We start from the raw sequence: 18,312 nt of genomic DNA on the forward strand, positions 1-18,312 counted from the left end.
GGTCCAGGCTAATCTCCACATATCCTTTCAAGGTCACACAGCTTCGTCCCTTCATGTTCCTCTCTACCGACGAATGCTCATGCACTGTTCACTGTAGCTCATCACAAGACTTGCCTCTTCCACTCTTCCAGCAACTATGGCAACAACAAACCCAGATTACCTTAAGTCCTTCCATTTGGCAGTTTGACTGAGTGTCTAGAGACCTGTGGAGAGTTGCCTGGTCTTCAGTGGTGACACAAGGTCCTCAATCAAAATAATTTCCCCTCATGCCCTTCCTTTACAGTTCCACATCCTTAGTGCATTATTTAAAAGCAAATGAAACCTTCCTCCCACTCACCCTGTCCCACAGCTCTTGTTGCTTTTTTTCTTGCAGATTTAACTGAAGTTCAGACAAGCAGATGGGTCTTTCTCTCTCTTCTTTCCTCACTCCAGTATAGTCCACTGAGATGGATACTTCCAAGCAAGATCCTTCACGCTCATAGCCTCTGACGGACCAACTTGATGACCCAGAAGTACTATGTCAAACTTAGTTTAATCTCTAGTGAAGATAAAATTCATGTAAATGTTTATCAGTCAAAGTTTATTTAAAAACCGTGTCGGTGAGGAGGAAAAAACATCATGCATAAAACAAGACACTGCTCCTTCATTTTCTTTTGGAAGAAATCTTCAAGGGCATTGGCTTGCTTTGATACAAATATAGTCATTTAGATCTTCACAATGGATACTGGCTATGCCATCTTTATACATGAGGGCACACTGACCATGGTCTTGTATTCTCATCCTGGAAAAAAACAAAGGGATGACTTCTTTATTTATGAGACCAAACACAGCCTCATATAATGAATGACTCTAAACTTTGGTGGCCATAGTTCAAATGTGCTCTATGGAGAGGAAGTTATGCATGCTGTTGCTGTTCTTTCATCAGACAGCACATTTAACCTTCAGACTCTGGTAGAGAGGTACTGTGTGACTCCACTCCTCAGCAGCACAGCCTGGTACTCTACGCTGCTGACAAGGAGGGAAACATCATAATTGTTCAGAGAGGGATCAGGTTCTTCCATGCATGTTTCTAATGAAAAATGAATAAATCAGTGTATTTAGGGATTTATAGGATGTGTAGGGGGAGAGTGTAACTGGCATTTCAGGGAAACGTTTTCATGCTTTTTAATACAGGTCTTTCATAACTTTCAATTATGAATTCACGTAGCCACTCTGTAATCAATTCCATTGTGAGATTATTTACTTTGCAGAGTGACAGGGTGTATATAAGGCACTACAGCAAGTTGTTAGGATGGATTTTTAAGTTCCTACTTTAGGTCACATGTAACATTGAGAATTCAAAATGAGAAAATACACAATAGTGAGCTTTGGTGGAATTTTGATTATAATGAAATCAAATGCCTTCAGTACCTTTCTTGGAGAGGAAATGTTAGCCATGGTGTATGCTTGACTGATTTCTAGGAGACTCTCAAATTTTTATCTCACCCTTTTCTAAAATATGTGTGCATACTCAGCTCTTCAGTATTCTTGAGGAAGTAGTTGAAGGACCGACCACCAGCCACAAATGCTCAGGTCAGGTCCCCTACATAAAAGGATGCAGTTTCTGCATAGCTCCTGTCACAGACCTCAGCTTGTCCCTCAATAACTTATCTAGAACCATGTCCATGTTAGGTAAGTAGTAGGTATGCTTTATTGTCAAGCTATGGTGACAAGGATATAAGCTGGGCATTTTTGGTAGAGGCATCATTAGTTCACATTCTAAAGCTTTTCACCTCTGGCTGCTTGAGTTCACACATGGATCCTGAAGATGGAGAGAATTTGTTGTACTTCCATGCTTACACATGGCCAATGTGCTAGTGTTCTCATCAATTGTTATGAGCATTCCATATGAGGAAGCCCTACCCCTCAGTGGTGCAGAATGTAACTGTACTTAAAAGGACCAACTAAATGATATGAGTTCTTTTCTTAAATTCGTTTTTCAAATTGGATTCTAGACACACTACTATACTGGCTTAAACTAATGTCTGTTGGATGAACAGTAATATCATATAATCTTCTTTCCTTTCTTTTTTCCTTCCTTCCTTCCTTCCTTCTTTCCTTTCTTGACATGTTGAGAGTGAGGCCACATGTTCTCTACTACTGACCTACACTCCCACAACCCCATGCACCACTTTTGAGAAGAAATAATCCAGTCACTTCCTTGAGTATGAACACAGGCTGAGCCAGAGGAAGACAGAGTGAGGTGGCAGGAATCTATAGCCAAAGCAAGAGGGCAGAAGAAGCAGACCCTGACAACACCTTGAATGTGAACTTCCAGACTCCAGATCTATTGCTTATGCTGCTTTGTCTGTGTCATTTACTGTGGTGACCCTAGTAAAGTAACACACCAACTCTCACCAGATCATAACTTTATGTTTTTCCAAGTTTTTAAAAAATGGGAATACATAACATCTTAAACTCTCAATATTTTATTTCAAGAAAACGCCATAGGAATTATGTTTTGTACTCAAAATTTAACTTGTGTCATATATTTCTAACACTTTCTTCAAAGTCATTGTGTCTCTCAGTTGAGGAAGTTCTTCTGCTAAGGCACAATATATTACTACGACAGAGCAAACACCTGCCATATAAGAGGCACTCAGTGCAATGAAGTTTGTGGCTCCTCTCTGGAAAACACAATCTTCTTCTATGTCCTTCCTTAATTCTGAGGTTGGGAGATATTTTAAATGTTTTCAGAACAAAAAATATCATCCAAGGATACAATTAATTCTTTGGATTTTGGACAATAGAGAAGTTATGAAATTTTAAATAAAAGGAAATCAAACATCTCAGTTCCCAATGTATTCTTATCCATATTGTTAGGTCACTGGTGGATAAGGAAAATGTACATGTCAGTTGTCTTTAAATATTCACTCTTTACCAATGTGAAGTAAAAGGAAGCGCTCACGTGCATGTGCAAGCACACACACAAACACAGAGACACACACACAGACATGCACACAAATACAATCCATCCTCGGGCAAGTGTTAAATTGCCTAGACTTAGATCAAATCTAGAATGAAATGAAGGCATATACAACTTAAACACACAGACACAAACCCTGGTGCTTGAAGGCATACAGTCCCTAAAGACTACCGGTTTGAAACTTCTCTTCATCATCTGTTAGAGGGATTATTTAAGAAACTGTAGATATATCTGTTTATAGAGTTAGAATTTTGACCATGATTTACAATTAACATTAAATAAATACGCAGGCTTACAAATTATTGTATTTACTTCCATCTGTCCAAACCCACATCCTGAGTAAATTTCGTTTGTTCAGTCCAATCCAATACGAAGAACTTCCCACCTTCACATGGTTCATAAGAGTGTCCTGTGACAAAACAGAGTGCTATCAGGGACATCTCATAATGATCTTATTCTCAGTACATGAAATTGCAATGCCCTTCTCTGAGCCCATCATGCTCTTAACACAGGTCCTGCAGGGGGCTGAATACCTAACTCCATGTCTTGATATTTGTTACAGCAAAGAAAAGGATTCTGTTAAGACAGAAGTTAGAGTAGAACAGGGCCCTGTCTCTGACTACATGTCCTATCTTTTGGACCCTGACCCTCTACTGGGCTCATCTATCTAGGCTCAATAGGAAAAGATGCTTCTAGTCTTTTCCAACTTGATAGGCCAAGGCTGGTTGATACCCATGGGAGACCTTCCTTTTTTTTTTTTTCTGAGAGAATGAGAGGAAGGGAGAATGAAGGGGAAGAGAGGGATGGGGAGGAGAGGAGGGAGGGGAAACTGAAATTAGGATGTAAAGTTAATTAACTAATTAATTATAAGACTGACGTTAGAACATAGCACCTTTGACCCTAATTCTGAAACAGCTCCAAATTTTGCTGAAGCAAAAAATGCCAAGTCTCTGTAATGGTCTACAAGACCCTTGTAGTCACATTCTTACCTTTGTTTCAAGAAAATGTGACCTTGTCTCCAACCCACCTACTTAGAGGAGTAATAACATACTTCTATTTGTATCTAATATACCATATAATTTATACATTTTCTATTACTATTCCTAGGGTTTTTTTTATCTTTCCCTCTGAGCTCCAAGTTCCCCAAAGGCAAAAGATCTGGGTCTTAACTACTCAACATGCTAAGTAGGACATCTAACCAATTCGATCTTGTTGTTGAATTTAGCCAGAGTTCCATCGTAGTTTTGGCAGTTCTCCAGTGCAGAGAGCCATGAACTTTTATGATGGAAAAGAAAGAAGCAGTTCTGATTAAGTTTCTTCCAGGAATTCATGCATATCTTTGCTTCTTCACCACATGTCTTATTTCTGATCAGTCGTGTGACTTCTGCTAAAATAAATACACGACATGAAGACACTATAAGAGAATGAAGTCTGACTTTCCTTGTGACAGATTCTTCTATATTTCACATTGATAAAATGGATTTCACTTTCATATACCACTTCGGTCATTTGACTTTAACCGTCAACCACAAGATAACAGGTCAACCAAGAGCACAGCAAGAGAGAAAGAAGGACCAGGGAAGATGTACATGTAATTTAAACCAGTAGTAACCAACTTCTAGAAATATAATATCCTCCAACTGTTTGTTTCATATCTATACTATTAGAATTTACATACTTATTCACTTCTTTTAAATTTGGACATGCCACCTGAGACAAATTTTACTACAAATAGATTCTTCAATAGTCATAACATCAAAGAGTTTGTTTTCTTCCAGTGGCCTAACCAATAATTGTTTCTTTTTTTCTAAAGCTAGTTTATTAGAACCTAACCACACTTTTAAAAATATATATTTATTTATTATTTTGTATACAGTGCTCTGCCTGCATGTACAGCTACAGGCCAGAAGAGGGCATCAGATCACATTACAGATGATCATGAACCACCATATGGGTGCTGGGAATTGAACTCAGGACCTCTGGAAGAGCAGCCAGTGCTCTTAACCTTTGAGCCATCTCTCCAGCCCCCAATAATTGTTTTCTAGAAATAGCATTTCCTCAGAAGTTGAAGCTATTTCTTTGTCCTTTGTTCTTGAGTGAATAAAAGAAAGAAAGAAAGAAAGGAAAAAAAAAAAACAGAAAAGGGAAAAAACCATTTCCTATTTCCTTTTTAACTCACAGAAGTAGATATATGAAGTCATTTGTTTATGAATAGCTCTATGAGAAATAGAACTTAATGTGATTTCCCCCATGCCTGAAAAAAGAAACAAAATGACTGGCTGCTATTCAAGCCTATGAATGAGAGACTATTCAATTCGAAGCATGGCCTAGCAGTGAGGTTCTGTATACACAAAACCTGATATGACATCCCAGCAAAATTACTCATGTCACTGAAATTTCTTTAAAAATACCAAGTCCCACCTTGCCCTAAAGTTTCAGGTTCAAATAAACAATTCCTATCAAAGTCATATAGTTAGTTCAAAACTTGGACTATCAGAAATCTAGCTTTTTTTCTTTCGTTTACTAGTTCATTTTCTTCTTTTATTTGTACATCCAGCCATCCTATGCTGAGCATGTACCCTAGGGCAGACATTTATCTTTCTGTAGCTGTTGGAATACATAAAATAAATCTAACATTCTGGATTTTATGAAAGTTGCATACCTGAAACCATACAGTTTCTCATGAAGTGAATCTGGGGTAAAGAGATAAGAATAACTTCTGAATATTAGCACAGCATTTGGGGTCGGGCTAGACAAAGGCAATGAGGAAGGGCACAGACGAAGGACACAAGAGAATAGAGAGCAGATTCTGAGGCTACAGTTGAATTAATACACTGTTTGCCATTAAAACATGAAGACTGCAACCCACAGGAAAAGTTGACTGACACTCTCTTGTAATCCCTGCAGTACAAAGGCAGGTCCCGGCTCCTAGTGAGAGGTCCTTTTCTCACAAAAACAGGTGGATAAGTCCTGAAGAAATATCCCCAAGGCTGACTTCTGGCTTATATTGGGACACATATTCTTGTGAGCATGCGAGCGCGCGCGCGAGCACACACACATAAACACACATACACAGAGACAGACAGACGAGACAGAGAGGCAGAGAGACAGAGAGACAGAGAGAAAAGGAGAGAGTTGGCATGAATGATATTAAGTTTGAGATATTAGATAATCAAGGAGCTAGATTAATTTAAAACTTATTGAATTAAAGGATGTGTCCCAGGTTAGAGATGCATTTATGTAAAAAAAGTTCTGAGAACAGTTCAGGAGGCTAACAGGCCAACAGTGCTTCAAAGATGGGACACAGGAAGTTCAAATACTGAGCCTAGTACATGCAGGGAGTGGGAGTGGGGAGAAGGAATGAGCACAAAACAAACAGTTAGCAGTGCTGTAGGCAGGAGACAAACCATGGAATGATTTTTAGGAAGGAGTTTTAAAATGTGTACAGAAGGCACCTCATTAGTGCAGTAGGTAGCGTTCCTTTCTCATAAAATGTACAAACAGCCAGAGCTGCCCTGAGTTGATGGAAGCAACAACTTGTTTTTACAGAAGTCGGCATTTCAAATATCTCTATGTCACCCCTCAGTGGTTACATAGTTTTCACTCACCCTTCTGTGATATTCCTTGTGTCTGGGATGGGAAAAAGTTAATATAGATGTCTCATCCAAGGCTGAGTACTCACAGTTACTTACACTTGGTGCTTTGACCAGTTATCTGTGTATGCATCACTACTGCTTGCTTTAAAGAGACTTTTCTCAATATCAAACCAGTTAAAAATCCCAAGACGAATGGGGGAGGCACTCTCTCTGGGCCCCATCCTTGTTGGATTGACAGTGAATCCTTGCAGAGGGAGGAAGTGACTCACCTTTGGGAATGTGACTGCAAGTAGGTTGCCCATGTTTAGATGCAGGCAGTGCTAAATTGGATTCAGAGGATTATCAACAGCAACAAAATGAACAGCATGAAATTAGACAGGAGTCATCATGGATGGTACAAGGGAGCTGGAAATGACCCAAATATATTGTATAGTAGTATGAAATTTTCAAAAATAAAAGTATTGTGAAAAATGAATATGGATCATCAAATAAGATGAAATGGATGATAGCTATTAAAGTTTTTGATAAACTTGACTACATGTTTTATGAGAAAAGCTGAAGCAGAAACCTGATCAGAATGCATTTAATAGAAATTTTAGAAAGGAAGGGCATTGGGGCGTAGCTCCATGGCAGAGCCTATGTTTGGTATGCGCGGGGACCTGGGTTCATCTCTATACACTAATTGTTCTCACAGGAAACTAAACTACACCAAACAAAAACTTAGCGGTTTGAGCTTGAGATGTAGTATAAAGGCAGGTTATGTGCTTAGAGTACATGAAACCCTGAAAAGAGAAAGCACAGAAGCATGGATGGATGGCTGGATGGCTGGATGGATGGATAGTTAGATGGATGGATGGGTGGGTGGATGGGTGGATGGATGGATGGATGGATGGATGGATGGATAGTTAGATGGATGGATGGGTGGGTGGATGGATGGTTAGATGGATGGATGGGTGGGTGGATGGATGGTTAGATGGCTGGCTGGCTGGCTGGCTGGATGGATGGATGGATGGATGGATAGTTAGATGGATGGATGGGTGGGTGGATGGATGGTTAGATGGATGGATGGGTGGGTGGATGGGTGGATGGATGGATGCATGGGTGGGTGTAAAGGAGAAGGCAGGCAGGCAGGGAGGGAAGAGAAAAAATGAACAAAGAAAACATTTCAAGAAGGTTTCTATATCAAGCACTAAACATAAACACTGTAAAGGAAGAGTGGGGGCTAATGAGATATTTTTGTTTTCATTTAATTCATTGGCAAGCTATGACCTTATAGTATTGCTGACAAAGATGTTGCAGCAGATCATGAACAACAATGGTTTAGGAGAGAGAAGAGGGCAGTGCCAGCGATAAAGTGAGATGATATAGGATCTAGTGTAGAACCTGAACATGCCACTAGCAAAAGAGCCCATGTGGGGATTGTGGCAGCTGGTGACGTCCACCACCCATTGCTTCTGTTAGAATAAACTGGAATCAAGGTTCCAAACACTCAAGTGGCTATGGAACCGAGTTAACACACTCTGGAAATGCCACAGAGCTTAAGCCCACTTTTCTTTTTACTTCCACCACCATTATAGCTAGTATGATTTTCTGACACAAATATCATGTCTATTAAGTTTTCCCTTCGAGGACATGGTACCCAGCCCTTTGTAAAGCTTTGCCTGACCACTCTGACTCATAGCCCCTTGCCTCCTGCTTCAAACTGTATGAGCTTCTGCACATCAATTACTCTACTCTTCCACGGCTGTTTACTTATGATCGTCGATGTCCAGTTAGAGAAAAATTCCTTGCAGGCAGCAAGCACATCCCATTTTTGAATGAGGCAGCAGCAGCTGGCACTCTGTCTGAATGCAATAATATTAAAGATTGATCTTGTAGGAGGTAAAGCAGCTGGCGGGCTCAGGCTGGATGGCTAATACTACTATCAGTATTTTGTTGTTGTTGTTTTGTTTCAGCAGAAACTGGTCACTTACATTTTCTAGGAAAACTGAAAAGTCCCCAAAGAAGGACGGCAACAACACCAATTATCAGGAACCAGAGGGACATCAATTTCTTTCCATCTGCACAAGGCAAACAGACAGGTCACGATTTACCAAACAAAAACAACAAGCAAACAAAACCTACATAATCTCTGTGCCCTATTTTCACAGCTCACTCATTGATCTATTGGGAAAAAGGGAAATTGCACTCAGGTGTGGCTCCATCTTCATCTTCTATTGGAAGGAAGTACTTTGAATCTACCCGTGTCATTTCCAAGAGCTGTGTGAAACATTCTCCAGCAAGGCTTGCAGAACTAAAAACCCAGCGCCTGCCTTTTGTGAGTTTGTTCGGCTTGATTTTAAATGAAATATCTCCTTTGGCAGGGAGAGTGGGGACTGATCTAGTGGAGGGGAAATGTATCTTCTTCATTTTTCCTTTTAGTTTTGAGCCTTTGTTTTGTTGATGATGACCGCTTTCGTTCCCATACCCTCTAATTCACAGGCTAAGCAAACACCAGTCTTAGGCTGCAAACAAACCTTGTCATCCCCTTACCAAATGATGTCCTGCGGTGGCCATGACTGGGCGCTTGGTTTGTCTGGGATTCTCTGTGTGTATTTTCGGTGATCATAGAAATGGCTCTCTAGTGACTACAGAAGCTGAGAAAATTCTTAGGATGAAAAGAGAACTGACAAATATATCCGTTGCCTTCAAACGTCTGGACTCTGAGGGCTGAGTTTCTCTGGGATCAGGGCCAGACCAAGACTGGTAGGTGAATGAGACGGCACCCCTCCAGCATGATGATTCAGCATGAAGGCCGCACTTGTATTTGGTGGGCCACAAGACATCTCACTGGCAGTGTCCTCGCTCCTCTGCTGTGAGTAACGGCAGCGGGACACGCCCCAACGGTGTCCTGCCGACAGCCTCGGATTGGCTGGCGGTCACCAGGGAAGCCTGATTGGCACCCTCTCCCCCTTCTGCTAGCCAGTCAACGCCAATCACAGCTTTCCAGTCCTGGATCTGTGTATAGTCTTCCCCAAATCACAAATCTGTTAACACTGTGTAATGTCGGAGGTATTTGAACTAATTATAAATTTCACTTATTCTCCTTTGGTCTTTTAGTCCTGTCCCCATTTTTTTTTTTTTTTTTTTTTTTTGTTTTTTTTTTTTTTTAATCTCTCTCTATTTCCAACTGTCCGGTGAATTGCATAGAGAAATTTGACAAAGTAAACACAGGCGTTATCCTCCGCACAGAAGCGAAGAATAATAGATTCCTGCAGAAGCTGGAATCTCACCAAAAGATTTCAGTAATCGAGGGGAATTATAACTTTTGTTGACTTTTAGTCCCCGCCCCCCAAACACTGAAACTATTTTTCATAAGTGCATTGGGGCATTTAAAGACAAGTACGGGGTATATATTAAACCCACTGTAACTCAAACATTAGGAACATCGAGACCGCCTGTGTTTTGTATGTGGTGGCTCACATCAGTAATCCTATAGAAGACTGTTAGCTGTCTACATTTGCTTTTCTGCTGCCGTGATAAAACACTCTGACCAAAAACTGCTCAGGGGAAGAAAAGGTTTATCCTACTCACACTTTCAGACCACTGGTCCATTATTAAGGGAAGTCTGGGCAGGAATTCAGGCAGGATTCTGGAGAACTGTTCCTTCCTAGCTAACTCTTGCCTGGTTTACAGGCTCACGCTCAGCTGGCTTTCTTTCTTTCTTTTTTTTAACACGTTTTTATTGAAAAATAAAATAATTCATATTACATCTCATTTTCTATCCCATCCCATGCATCCTCCCATTCCTCCCTCCCTCCCACTTTCACCCCAACCCCCCTTCCCTATGACTGTGACTGAGGGGGACCTCCTCCCCCTGAATATGGTGCTAGGGTATCAAGACTCTTCTTGGTAGTCTGCTATCCTTCCTCCGAGTGCCACTGGGCCTCCCCAACAAAGGGACATGGCTAAATATGGGGCATCAGAGTTTGTGTGAAAGTCAGTCCCCAGTCTCCACTTAACTGTGGAGAATGTTCTGTTCCTTGGCTAGATCTGGGTAAGGGTTTGATGATGACTGCACATATTGTCCTTGATTGGTGCCTTAGATCAATCAGAACCCCTGGGCTTAGCTCCACCCATCATAATGTTCCTCTTGTAGTTTCTAGGACCCTCTGGATCCACCTACTTCCCTATCCCCTATATTTTTCTCACCTAGAGTCTCAATAGGATGTCCTCACCTCTATTCCACTTTCCTGATAGGTGAAGACTTTCATAGGACATACCCCTTGGGCTAGTGTCCAGTTATAAGTGAGTATATACCATTTGAGTCTCTCTGCTTCTGGGTTAGCTCACTCATTATGATTATTTCTAGTTCAATCCATTTGTCCACAAATTTCGAGAATTCCTTGTTTTTAATAGCTGAGTAGTATTCCATAGTGTAAATGTACCACAGTTTCTTTATCCATTCTTGTACTGATGGACACTTATGCTGGTTCCATGTTCTGGCTTTTATGAATAAGGCTGCTATGAACATGGTTGAGCAAATTTTCTTGTTATGTGCTGGAACGTCTTCTGGGTATATTCCAGGGAGTGGAATAGCTGGGTCTTGAGGAAGCGCTATTCCCAGTTTTCTGAGATAGCACCAGATATATTTCCAAAGTGGCTGTACTAGTTTGCATTCCCACCAGCAATGAAGGAGTGTTCCTCTCTCTCCACATTCTCGCCAGCATGTGTTGTCACTTGAGTGTTTGATTTTAGCCATTCTGATGGGTGTAAGATGGAATCTCAGAGTTGTTTTGATTTGCATTTCTCTGCTGACTAGAGATGTTGAGCATTTCTTTAAGTGTGTCTCAGCCATTTGATATTCCTCTGTTGAGAATTCTCTGTTTAATTCTGAGCCCCATTTCTTAATTGGATTATTTGGTTTGGTGGTGCTTAATTTCTTGAATTCTTTATAAAGTTTGGATATTAGACCTTTGTCAGATGCAGGGTTGGTGAAGATCATTTCCCAGTCTGTAGGCTGTCGCTTTGCTCTCTTGACAGTGTCTCCTGCTTTACAGAAGCTTCTCAGCCTCATGAGGTCCCATTTATTAATTGTTTACCTTAATGCCTGGGCTGTTGGTGTTCTGTTCAGGAAGTTGTCTCTTGTGCCAAAGTGTTCCAGGCTCTTCCCTACTTTTTCTTCTAACTGATTTAGTGTCTCTGATTTTATATTGAGGTCTTTAATCCATTTGGACTTGAGTTTTGTGCATGGTGACAAGTATGGGTCCAATTGCATTTTTCTACATGTAGAAATCCAGTTAGACCAGCACCATTTGTTGAAGATGCTATCCTTTTTCCATTGAATAGATTTGGCTTCTTTGTCAAAAATCAGGTGACTATATGTGTGTGGATTCATATCTGGGTCTTCAATTCGATTCCATTGATCAACCAGCCTATTGCGGTGCCAGTACCATGCTATTTTAATTACTATTGCTCTATAGTACAGCTTGAGATCAGGTATGGAGATTCCTCCTGAGGATCTTTTATTGTATAAGATTGTTTTAGCTATTCTGAGTTTTTTGTTTTTCCATATAAAGTTGAGAATTGACCTTTCAATGTCTTTAAAAAATTGTGTAGGTATTTTGATAGGGATTGCATTGAATCTGTAAATTGCTTTTGGTAAAATGGCCATTTTTACTATGTTGATTCTCCTGATCCACGAACAAGGGAGATCCCTCCATCTTCTCAAGTCACCTTCAATCTCTTTCTTCAGGGACTTAAAGTTTTTTTTCAAACAAGTCTTTCACTTGCTTGGTTAGAGTTACTCCTAGGTATTTTAAATTGCTTGTGGCTAATATGAAGGGTGTAGATTTCCTAATTTCTTCCTCTGTATGATTGTCATTTGTATATAGGAAGGCTACTGATTTTTTTGAGTTAATTTTGTATCCAGCCAATTGGCTGAAGGTGTTTATCAGCTGTAGGAGTTCTCTGGTGGAATTTTGGGGGTCACTTACGTACACTATCATATCATCTGCAAATAGGGATAGTTTGACTTCTTCCTTTCCCATTTGGATCCCCTTGATCTCCTTCTGTTGTCTTATTGCTCTGGCTAGGACTTCAAGAAGTATATTGAAGAAATATGGAGAAAGTGGGCAGCCTTGTCTGGTTTTAAAGGAATTTCCTTGAGTATCTCTCCATTTAATTTGATGTTGGCTATTGGCTTGCTGTATATAGCCTTTATTATGTTGAGGAATGTGCCTTGTATCCCCGATCTCTCCAACACTTTAAACATGAATGGGTGTTGGATTTTGTCAAATGCTTTTTCTGCATCTAAGGTGGTTTTTTTCTTTAGTTTGTTTATATGGTGGATTACATTGATGGATTTCCGTATATTAAACCATCCCTGCATGCCTGGAATGAAACCTACCTGGTCATGATGAACGATATCTTTGATATGTTCTTGTATTCATTTTGCGAGTATTTTATTGAGTATCTTTGCATCTATGTTCATAAGAGAAATTGGTCTGAAGCTCTCCTTTTTTGTTGGGTCTTTGTGAGGTTTAGGTATCAATGTGACTGTGGCCTCATAACATGAATTTTGGAGTAGCTTGAAGAGTATCGGTAGTAGCTCCTCTTTGAAGGTCTGATAGAATTCTGCACTGAAACCATCTGGCCTTGGGCTTTTTTTGGTTGGGAGACTATCAATGATTGCTTCTATTTCTATAGGGGAAATATACCTGTTTAATTTGTTTATCTGATCTTGATTCAATTTTGGCAAGTGGAATCGATCAAGAAAAATGTCCATTTCCCTTAGATTTTCAAATTTTGTGGCATATATGCCTTTAAAGTAGGATCTTACGATTCTTTGTATTTCTTCAGTGTCTGTTGTTATATCTCCCTTTTCATTTCTGATTTTGAGATTTGGATACTGTTCCTCTGTCTTTTAGTTAGTTTGACTAACGGTTTGTCTATTTTGTTGATTTTCTCAAAAAAACAGCTCCTGGTTTTGTTGATTCTTTCAATTGTTCTTTTTGTTTCTAATTTATTGATTTCAGTTCTGAGTTTGATTATTTCCAGACGTCTACTCCTCTTGAGTGATTCTGCTTCTTTCTTTTCTAGGGCTTCCAGATGTGTTGTTAAGTTGCTTATGTGAGATGTTTCCAATTTCTTTTTAAAGGCACTTAGTGCTATGAATTTTCCTCTTAGCACCACTTTCAATGTGTCCCACAAATTTGAGTATGTTGTTCCATCATTTTCATTGAATTTCAGGAAGTCTTTTATTTCTTCCTTTATTTCTTCCATGACCCAGGTGTCATTAAGTAGAAAGTTGTTTAGTTTCCATGTGTGAATAGGCTTTTTGTTATTTCTGTTGTTGTTGAAGTCCAGCCTTAGACCATGGTGATCTGATAAGATACAAGGTATTATTTCAATCTTCTTGTATCTGTTAAGGCTTGCTTTGTGACCTACTATGTGATCAATTTTGGAGAAGGTTCCATGGGGTGCTGAGAAGAAAGTATAGTCTTTTGTGTTTGGGTGGAAAGTTCTGTACACATCTGTTAGATCCATTTGATTCATGGCATTGGTTAGTGATGTTATTTCTCGATTTAGTTTCTGTTTCAATGACCTATCCTTCAGTGAAAGTGGAATGTTGAAGTCTCCCACTATTAATGTGTTGGAATCAATGAGTGGTTTAAGCTTTGTTAATAGTTCTTTTACAAATGTGGGTGCCCTTGTATTTGGAGCATAGATGTTCAGAATTGCGATGTCATCTTGGTTGATTTTACCCTTGATGAGTATGAAGTGTCCTTCCTCGTCTCTTTTGATTAATTTTGGTTGAAAGTCTATTTTGTTGGATATTAGGATGGCTTCACCTGCTTGCTTCCTGTGACCATTAGCTTGGAATATTTTTCCCAGCCTTTTACCCTGAGGTAATGTCTGTCCTTGTGAGTGAGATGTGTTTCTTGGATGCAGAAGAATGTTGGATCTTGTTTATGCATCCATTCTGTTAGTCTATGTCTTTTTATTGGAGAATTGAGACCATTGATGTTGAGAGATATTAATGATCAGTGACTGTTAAAGTCCTTTCATTTTGATGTTTAAGTTGAGGGTTTGTGAGGTTGTGATTTAGCGATGGTGTAGTTATCCATTTCCTGTGTAGTTTTGGTTGTAACTCATTCCTGTGCGGTGGAGTTTTCCTTCTAGTAGCTTCTGTAATGCTGAATTTGTGGATAGGTATTGGTTGAATTTGTTCCTGTCATGGAATATTTTGTTTTCTCCATCTACAGTTATTGATAATTTTGCTGGGTACAGTAGTCTAGCCTGGCATCTGTGGTCTCTTAAGGTTTGCAGGACCTCTGTCCAGGCCCTTCTGGCTTTCATAGTCTCAGCTGAGAAGTCAGGTGTAATTCTGATAGGTTTGCCATTGTATGTTATTCTGTCTTTTTCCCTTGCAGCTTTAAATTTTTTTTCTTTAGTCTGTATATTTTGTGTTTTGATTATTATGTGGTGGGAAGATTTTCTTTTCTGATCTATTCTATTTGGTGTTCTGTAGGCTTCTTGTATGTTCATATGCATCTCCTTCTTCAAATTGGGAAATTTTTCTTCTATAATTTGGTTGAAGATATTTTCTGGGCCATGGAGTCGGGAGTCTTCTCTATCCTCAATGCCTATTGTTCTCAGGTTTCTTCTTTTCATGGTGTCCTTGATTTCTTGGATATTCTGTGTTAGGAACTTTTCTGATTTAGCATTTTCCTTGATGGTTGATTCAAATTCTACAATTGTATCTTCAAGTCCTGAAATTCGTTTCTCCGTTTCCTGGATTCTGTTTGAGAAGACCATCTCTTTATTGGCTGCTTTCTTCTCTATGGTCTCTCGGTCACATTTTTCTTCTGTGTGTTCCTTTATCATAGATTCTGTTTTCGTCCTCAGATCTTGAAGTGTTGGTTTTTTTTTTTTTTTAAATTTCCTTCATCTGTCTGTCTGTATTTTCCTGAAATTCTTCCAGTGCCTTTCTATATGACTCTTTTATGTCCTCCACCCGCTTGGTTGTCTCCTCCTGAAGTTGTTTACAGAATTTCATTCCTTTCTTCCATTATCATCTTCCTTACTAAGGACTTGAGGTCATTTTTTTGTATTTCAATTGTTTTTGGGTTCTCCGAGTTGCTCCCATCGGGATTGTTGGGATCTGGAGATTCCAAACTGTTTTGGTTTTTGTTTGCATTCTTTCACTGTCCTCTTGTCATTTTGGTGTCTCTGATGTTGTGAGGTAGCTTCTGGTGACCTTCACTGGTTGAGAGTGGATAGTTGGTGAATGATTATAGGTCACGTGCTCTTGCCTGTAGGGATCAGGTAGTTTTCCCCCTGACACAGGTAGGTGACCTAGTTTCCACTACTGGAGACTTTACTCTACACCTTAGGCTCTGGGATTGGTCAGAAGAAGTAGGCTTCTGACTGGTTCCTTTCATGTTAGTGTTGTGATTCAGGCCCGCTGTTATGGGGTCTCAAATCGAGGCTGGCAAGCTCTGATTGGGCAAGATGTTCTCAGTTGGGTGCACTACCCGCTCAGACCTGTAGTTCAGTCCTTGCCCAGCTCAGACCCACTGAGCTAAATGCACCTTTTAGACCAGCATACAGACACCTCTGGGGTTTCCAGCCTTTTCTGACGGGGTGGGAGATTCTGCTGAGGCTGTGTGTAGTGTCCACACTAGGTTCTAACTGCTGGGATCTGCAGGCTCAGGCCCTGCGCTCTGTTCCAATATGGGCCCGGTATGGCCCCGCTGGCTGCACGCTGCTATCTCTGAGCTAGATGGACCCAAGCAGCTCAGTAACCCGCACTCTGTTCCAAAGTGTGCCTGTTTGGCGCCACGGGTTGTGCGCACTCTCTCTGAGCTAGGCGGACCCAAGCAGCTCAGTATCCCACGCACTGTTCCAAAGTGGGCAGGGTATGGCGCCACAGGCTGGACGCTGCTCTCTCTGAGTTAAGTGGGCCCAAGCAGCTCAGTATCCCTTGCTTTGTTCCAAAGTATGCCTGCTTTGGCACCACGGGTTGTGCACACTCTCTCTGAGCTAGGCGGACACAAGCAGCTCAGTATCCTGCGCACTGTTCCAAAGTGAGCAGGGTATGGCACCACAGGGTGGGCACTGTTCTCTATGAGCTAAGTGGACCCAAGCAGCTCAGTATCCTGTGCTCTGTTCCAAGGAGTGCCTGGTTTGGCGCCACGGGTTGTGCGCACTCTCTCTGAGCTAGGAGGACCCAAACAGTTCAGAATCCCATGCACTGTTCCAAAATGGGCAGGGTATGGTGCCACAGGGTGGGCGCCCCTCTCTCTGAGCTAAGTGGACCCAAGCAGCTCTGTATCCCGCGCTCTGTTCCAACGTGGGCACGGTTTTGCGCCGCAGGCTTCGTGCCGCTCTCTCCAAGCTAGGTGGACCCAGTTGCCTGTGTTTCCATGCGGCGTGGGGTCCTTGGCAGCTTTGCGTAGGGCAGGTGGATGGGACCAAGGGCAGCTTCCCATTTCCCTGTAACTTCCATGGGCCAGGGACTCCGGTACCGACCCGCACTCTGAATTCGGGCTTTATCTACCAGCTGTAGCCCGCAGGTGGGTTCTGTTCGAGCGCCCGGAGAGTGGGTTTAGGGCCTCTGTGGACTGATACTTGACTCAGGGCCAGGCCTGCCAATGGTCTGCACTGTGTGGGACCCAACTCACCTAAAGTTCTCTGGATTTAACAGTCTGTGGCTCCATTCAAGTCCCTGGTCTCCGTGCAATAGATCAGATACAGTGCTTGCTGGGCACCGCCATCTTGAGGATCCCTCAGCTGGCTTTCTTATACAGCTCCTGTCCCCTTGCCTATTGAAGATGCGATTCCCAATGGGATGTGTTCCTCCACCTCAGTCATTAAGACAGTCAATTAAAGGGGATATAAATTTGAAAACAAGAAGTCAAAGTATCACTGTTCAGAGATGATGTTATAGTGTACTTTAGTGACTCCAAAATTCTACCAGAGAACTCTTACTGCTGATAAACACCTTCAACTAAGTGGCTGGGTACAAAATTAACTTTAAAAGAAAAATCAGTAGCCATCTTGTACAACTGGGGTAAGAAAGAAACAACACGTTTCAAAATAACTGCAAATAATATAAAGTTTATTGGTGTAACTCTAATAAAGCAAGTCAACATCCTATATGACAAGAACTTCAAGTCTCTGAAGAAAGAAATTGAAGAAGATAACAGAAGATGGATTTCCCATGCTCATGGATTGGTAAGATTAACATAGTAAACATGGCCATCTTACCAAAGCAATCTACATATTTAATACAATTTGCATCAAAACACCAACACAATTATTTACAGGTCTTGAAAGAACCATTCTCAACTTCATATGGAAAAACAAGCAAACAAACAAGCAAACAAAAAACAGAATAGCTAAAAAATCTTATACAATATAAGAACTTCTAGAGGTATTTTCATTCCTGATTTCAAGCTGTACTACAGAGCAACAGTAATAAATACTGCATGGTACTGGCATAGAAACAGACTGATTGATCAATGGAACCAAACTGAAAACCAAGAAATAAACCTACACACACTTGACTTTTGACAAAGAAGCCAAAAACATACATGGAAGAAAGAAACCATCTTCAACGATAGAAAAGATCTTCACCAACCTTATATCTTACAAAGGGATAATATCCAAAATATATAAAGAATTCAAGAAATTAAACACCACCAAACAAAATAATCCAATTAAAAATGACGTATGGGTCTAAACAGAAAAATCTCAACAGAGGAA

General features: G+C 40.7%; 1 protein-coding gene across 1 annotated transcript; it reads right to left on the reverse strand.

The window, feature by feature from the left end:
* Nucleotides 1-403: 403 nt before the first annotated feature.
* LOC127197701 (C-type lectin domain family 2 member F-like) lies at nucleotides 404-17,036 on the reverse strand. Its single transcript, XM_051155670.1, has 5 exons — nucleotides 16,898-17,036; nucleotides 8,535-8,621; nucleotides 4,165-4,352; nucleotides 3,262-3,374; nucleotides 404-781 (listed from the first exon to the last, which is right to left on the reverse strand). Exons 1-5 carry the CDS (start codon nucleotides 17,034-17,036, stop codon nucleotides 667-669), a joined length of 642 nt encoding a protein of 213 aa, XP_051011627.1. The 3' UTR covers nucleotides 404-666.
* Between the last annotated feature and the right edge of the window lie 1,276 nt (nucleotides 17,037-18,312).

This window comes from Acomys russatus, chromosome 13, assembly GCF_903995435.1.
Source record: "Acomys russatus chromosome 13, mAcoRus1.1, whole genome shotgun sequence".
NCBI classification, from domain to species: domain Eukaryota; kingdom Metazoa; phylum Chordata; class Mammalia; order Rodentia; family Muridae; genus Acomys; species Acomys russatus.

What these genes read in the sequence shown, in the direction of transcription:
- LOC127197701 (XM_051155670.1), bottom strand. Translation starts at nt 17,036, where the DNA reads ATGGGAAGCTGCCCTTGGTCCCATCCACCTGCCCTACGCAAAGCTGCC. An exon ending in TTTCAGTTTTCCTAGAAAAT is followed by an intron (nt 4,353 to 8,534) that starts GTAAGTGACCAG and finishes TATTTATTTTAG; the next exon opens with CAGAAGTCACACGACTGATC. An exon ending in TCAACAACAAGATCGAATTG is followed by an intron (nt 3,375 to 4,164) that starts GTTAGATGTCCT and finishes GTTTTGTCACAG; the next exon opens with GACACTCTTATGAACCATGT.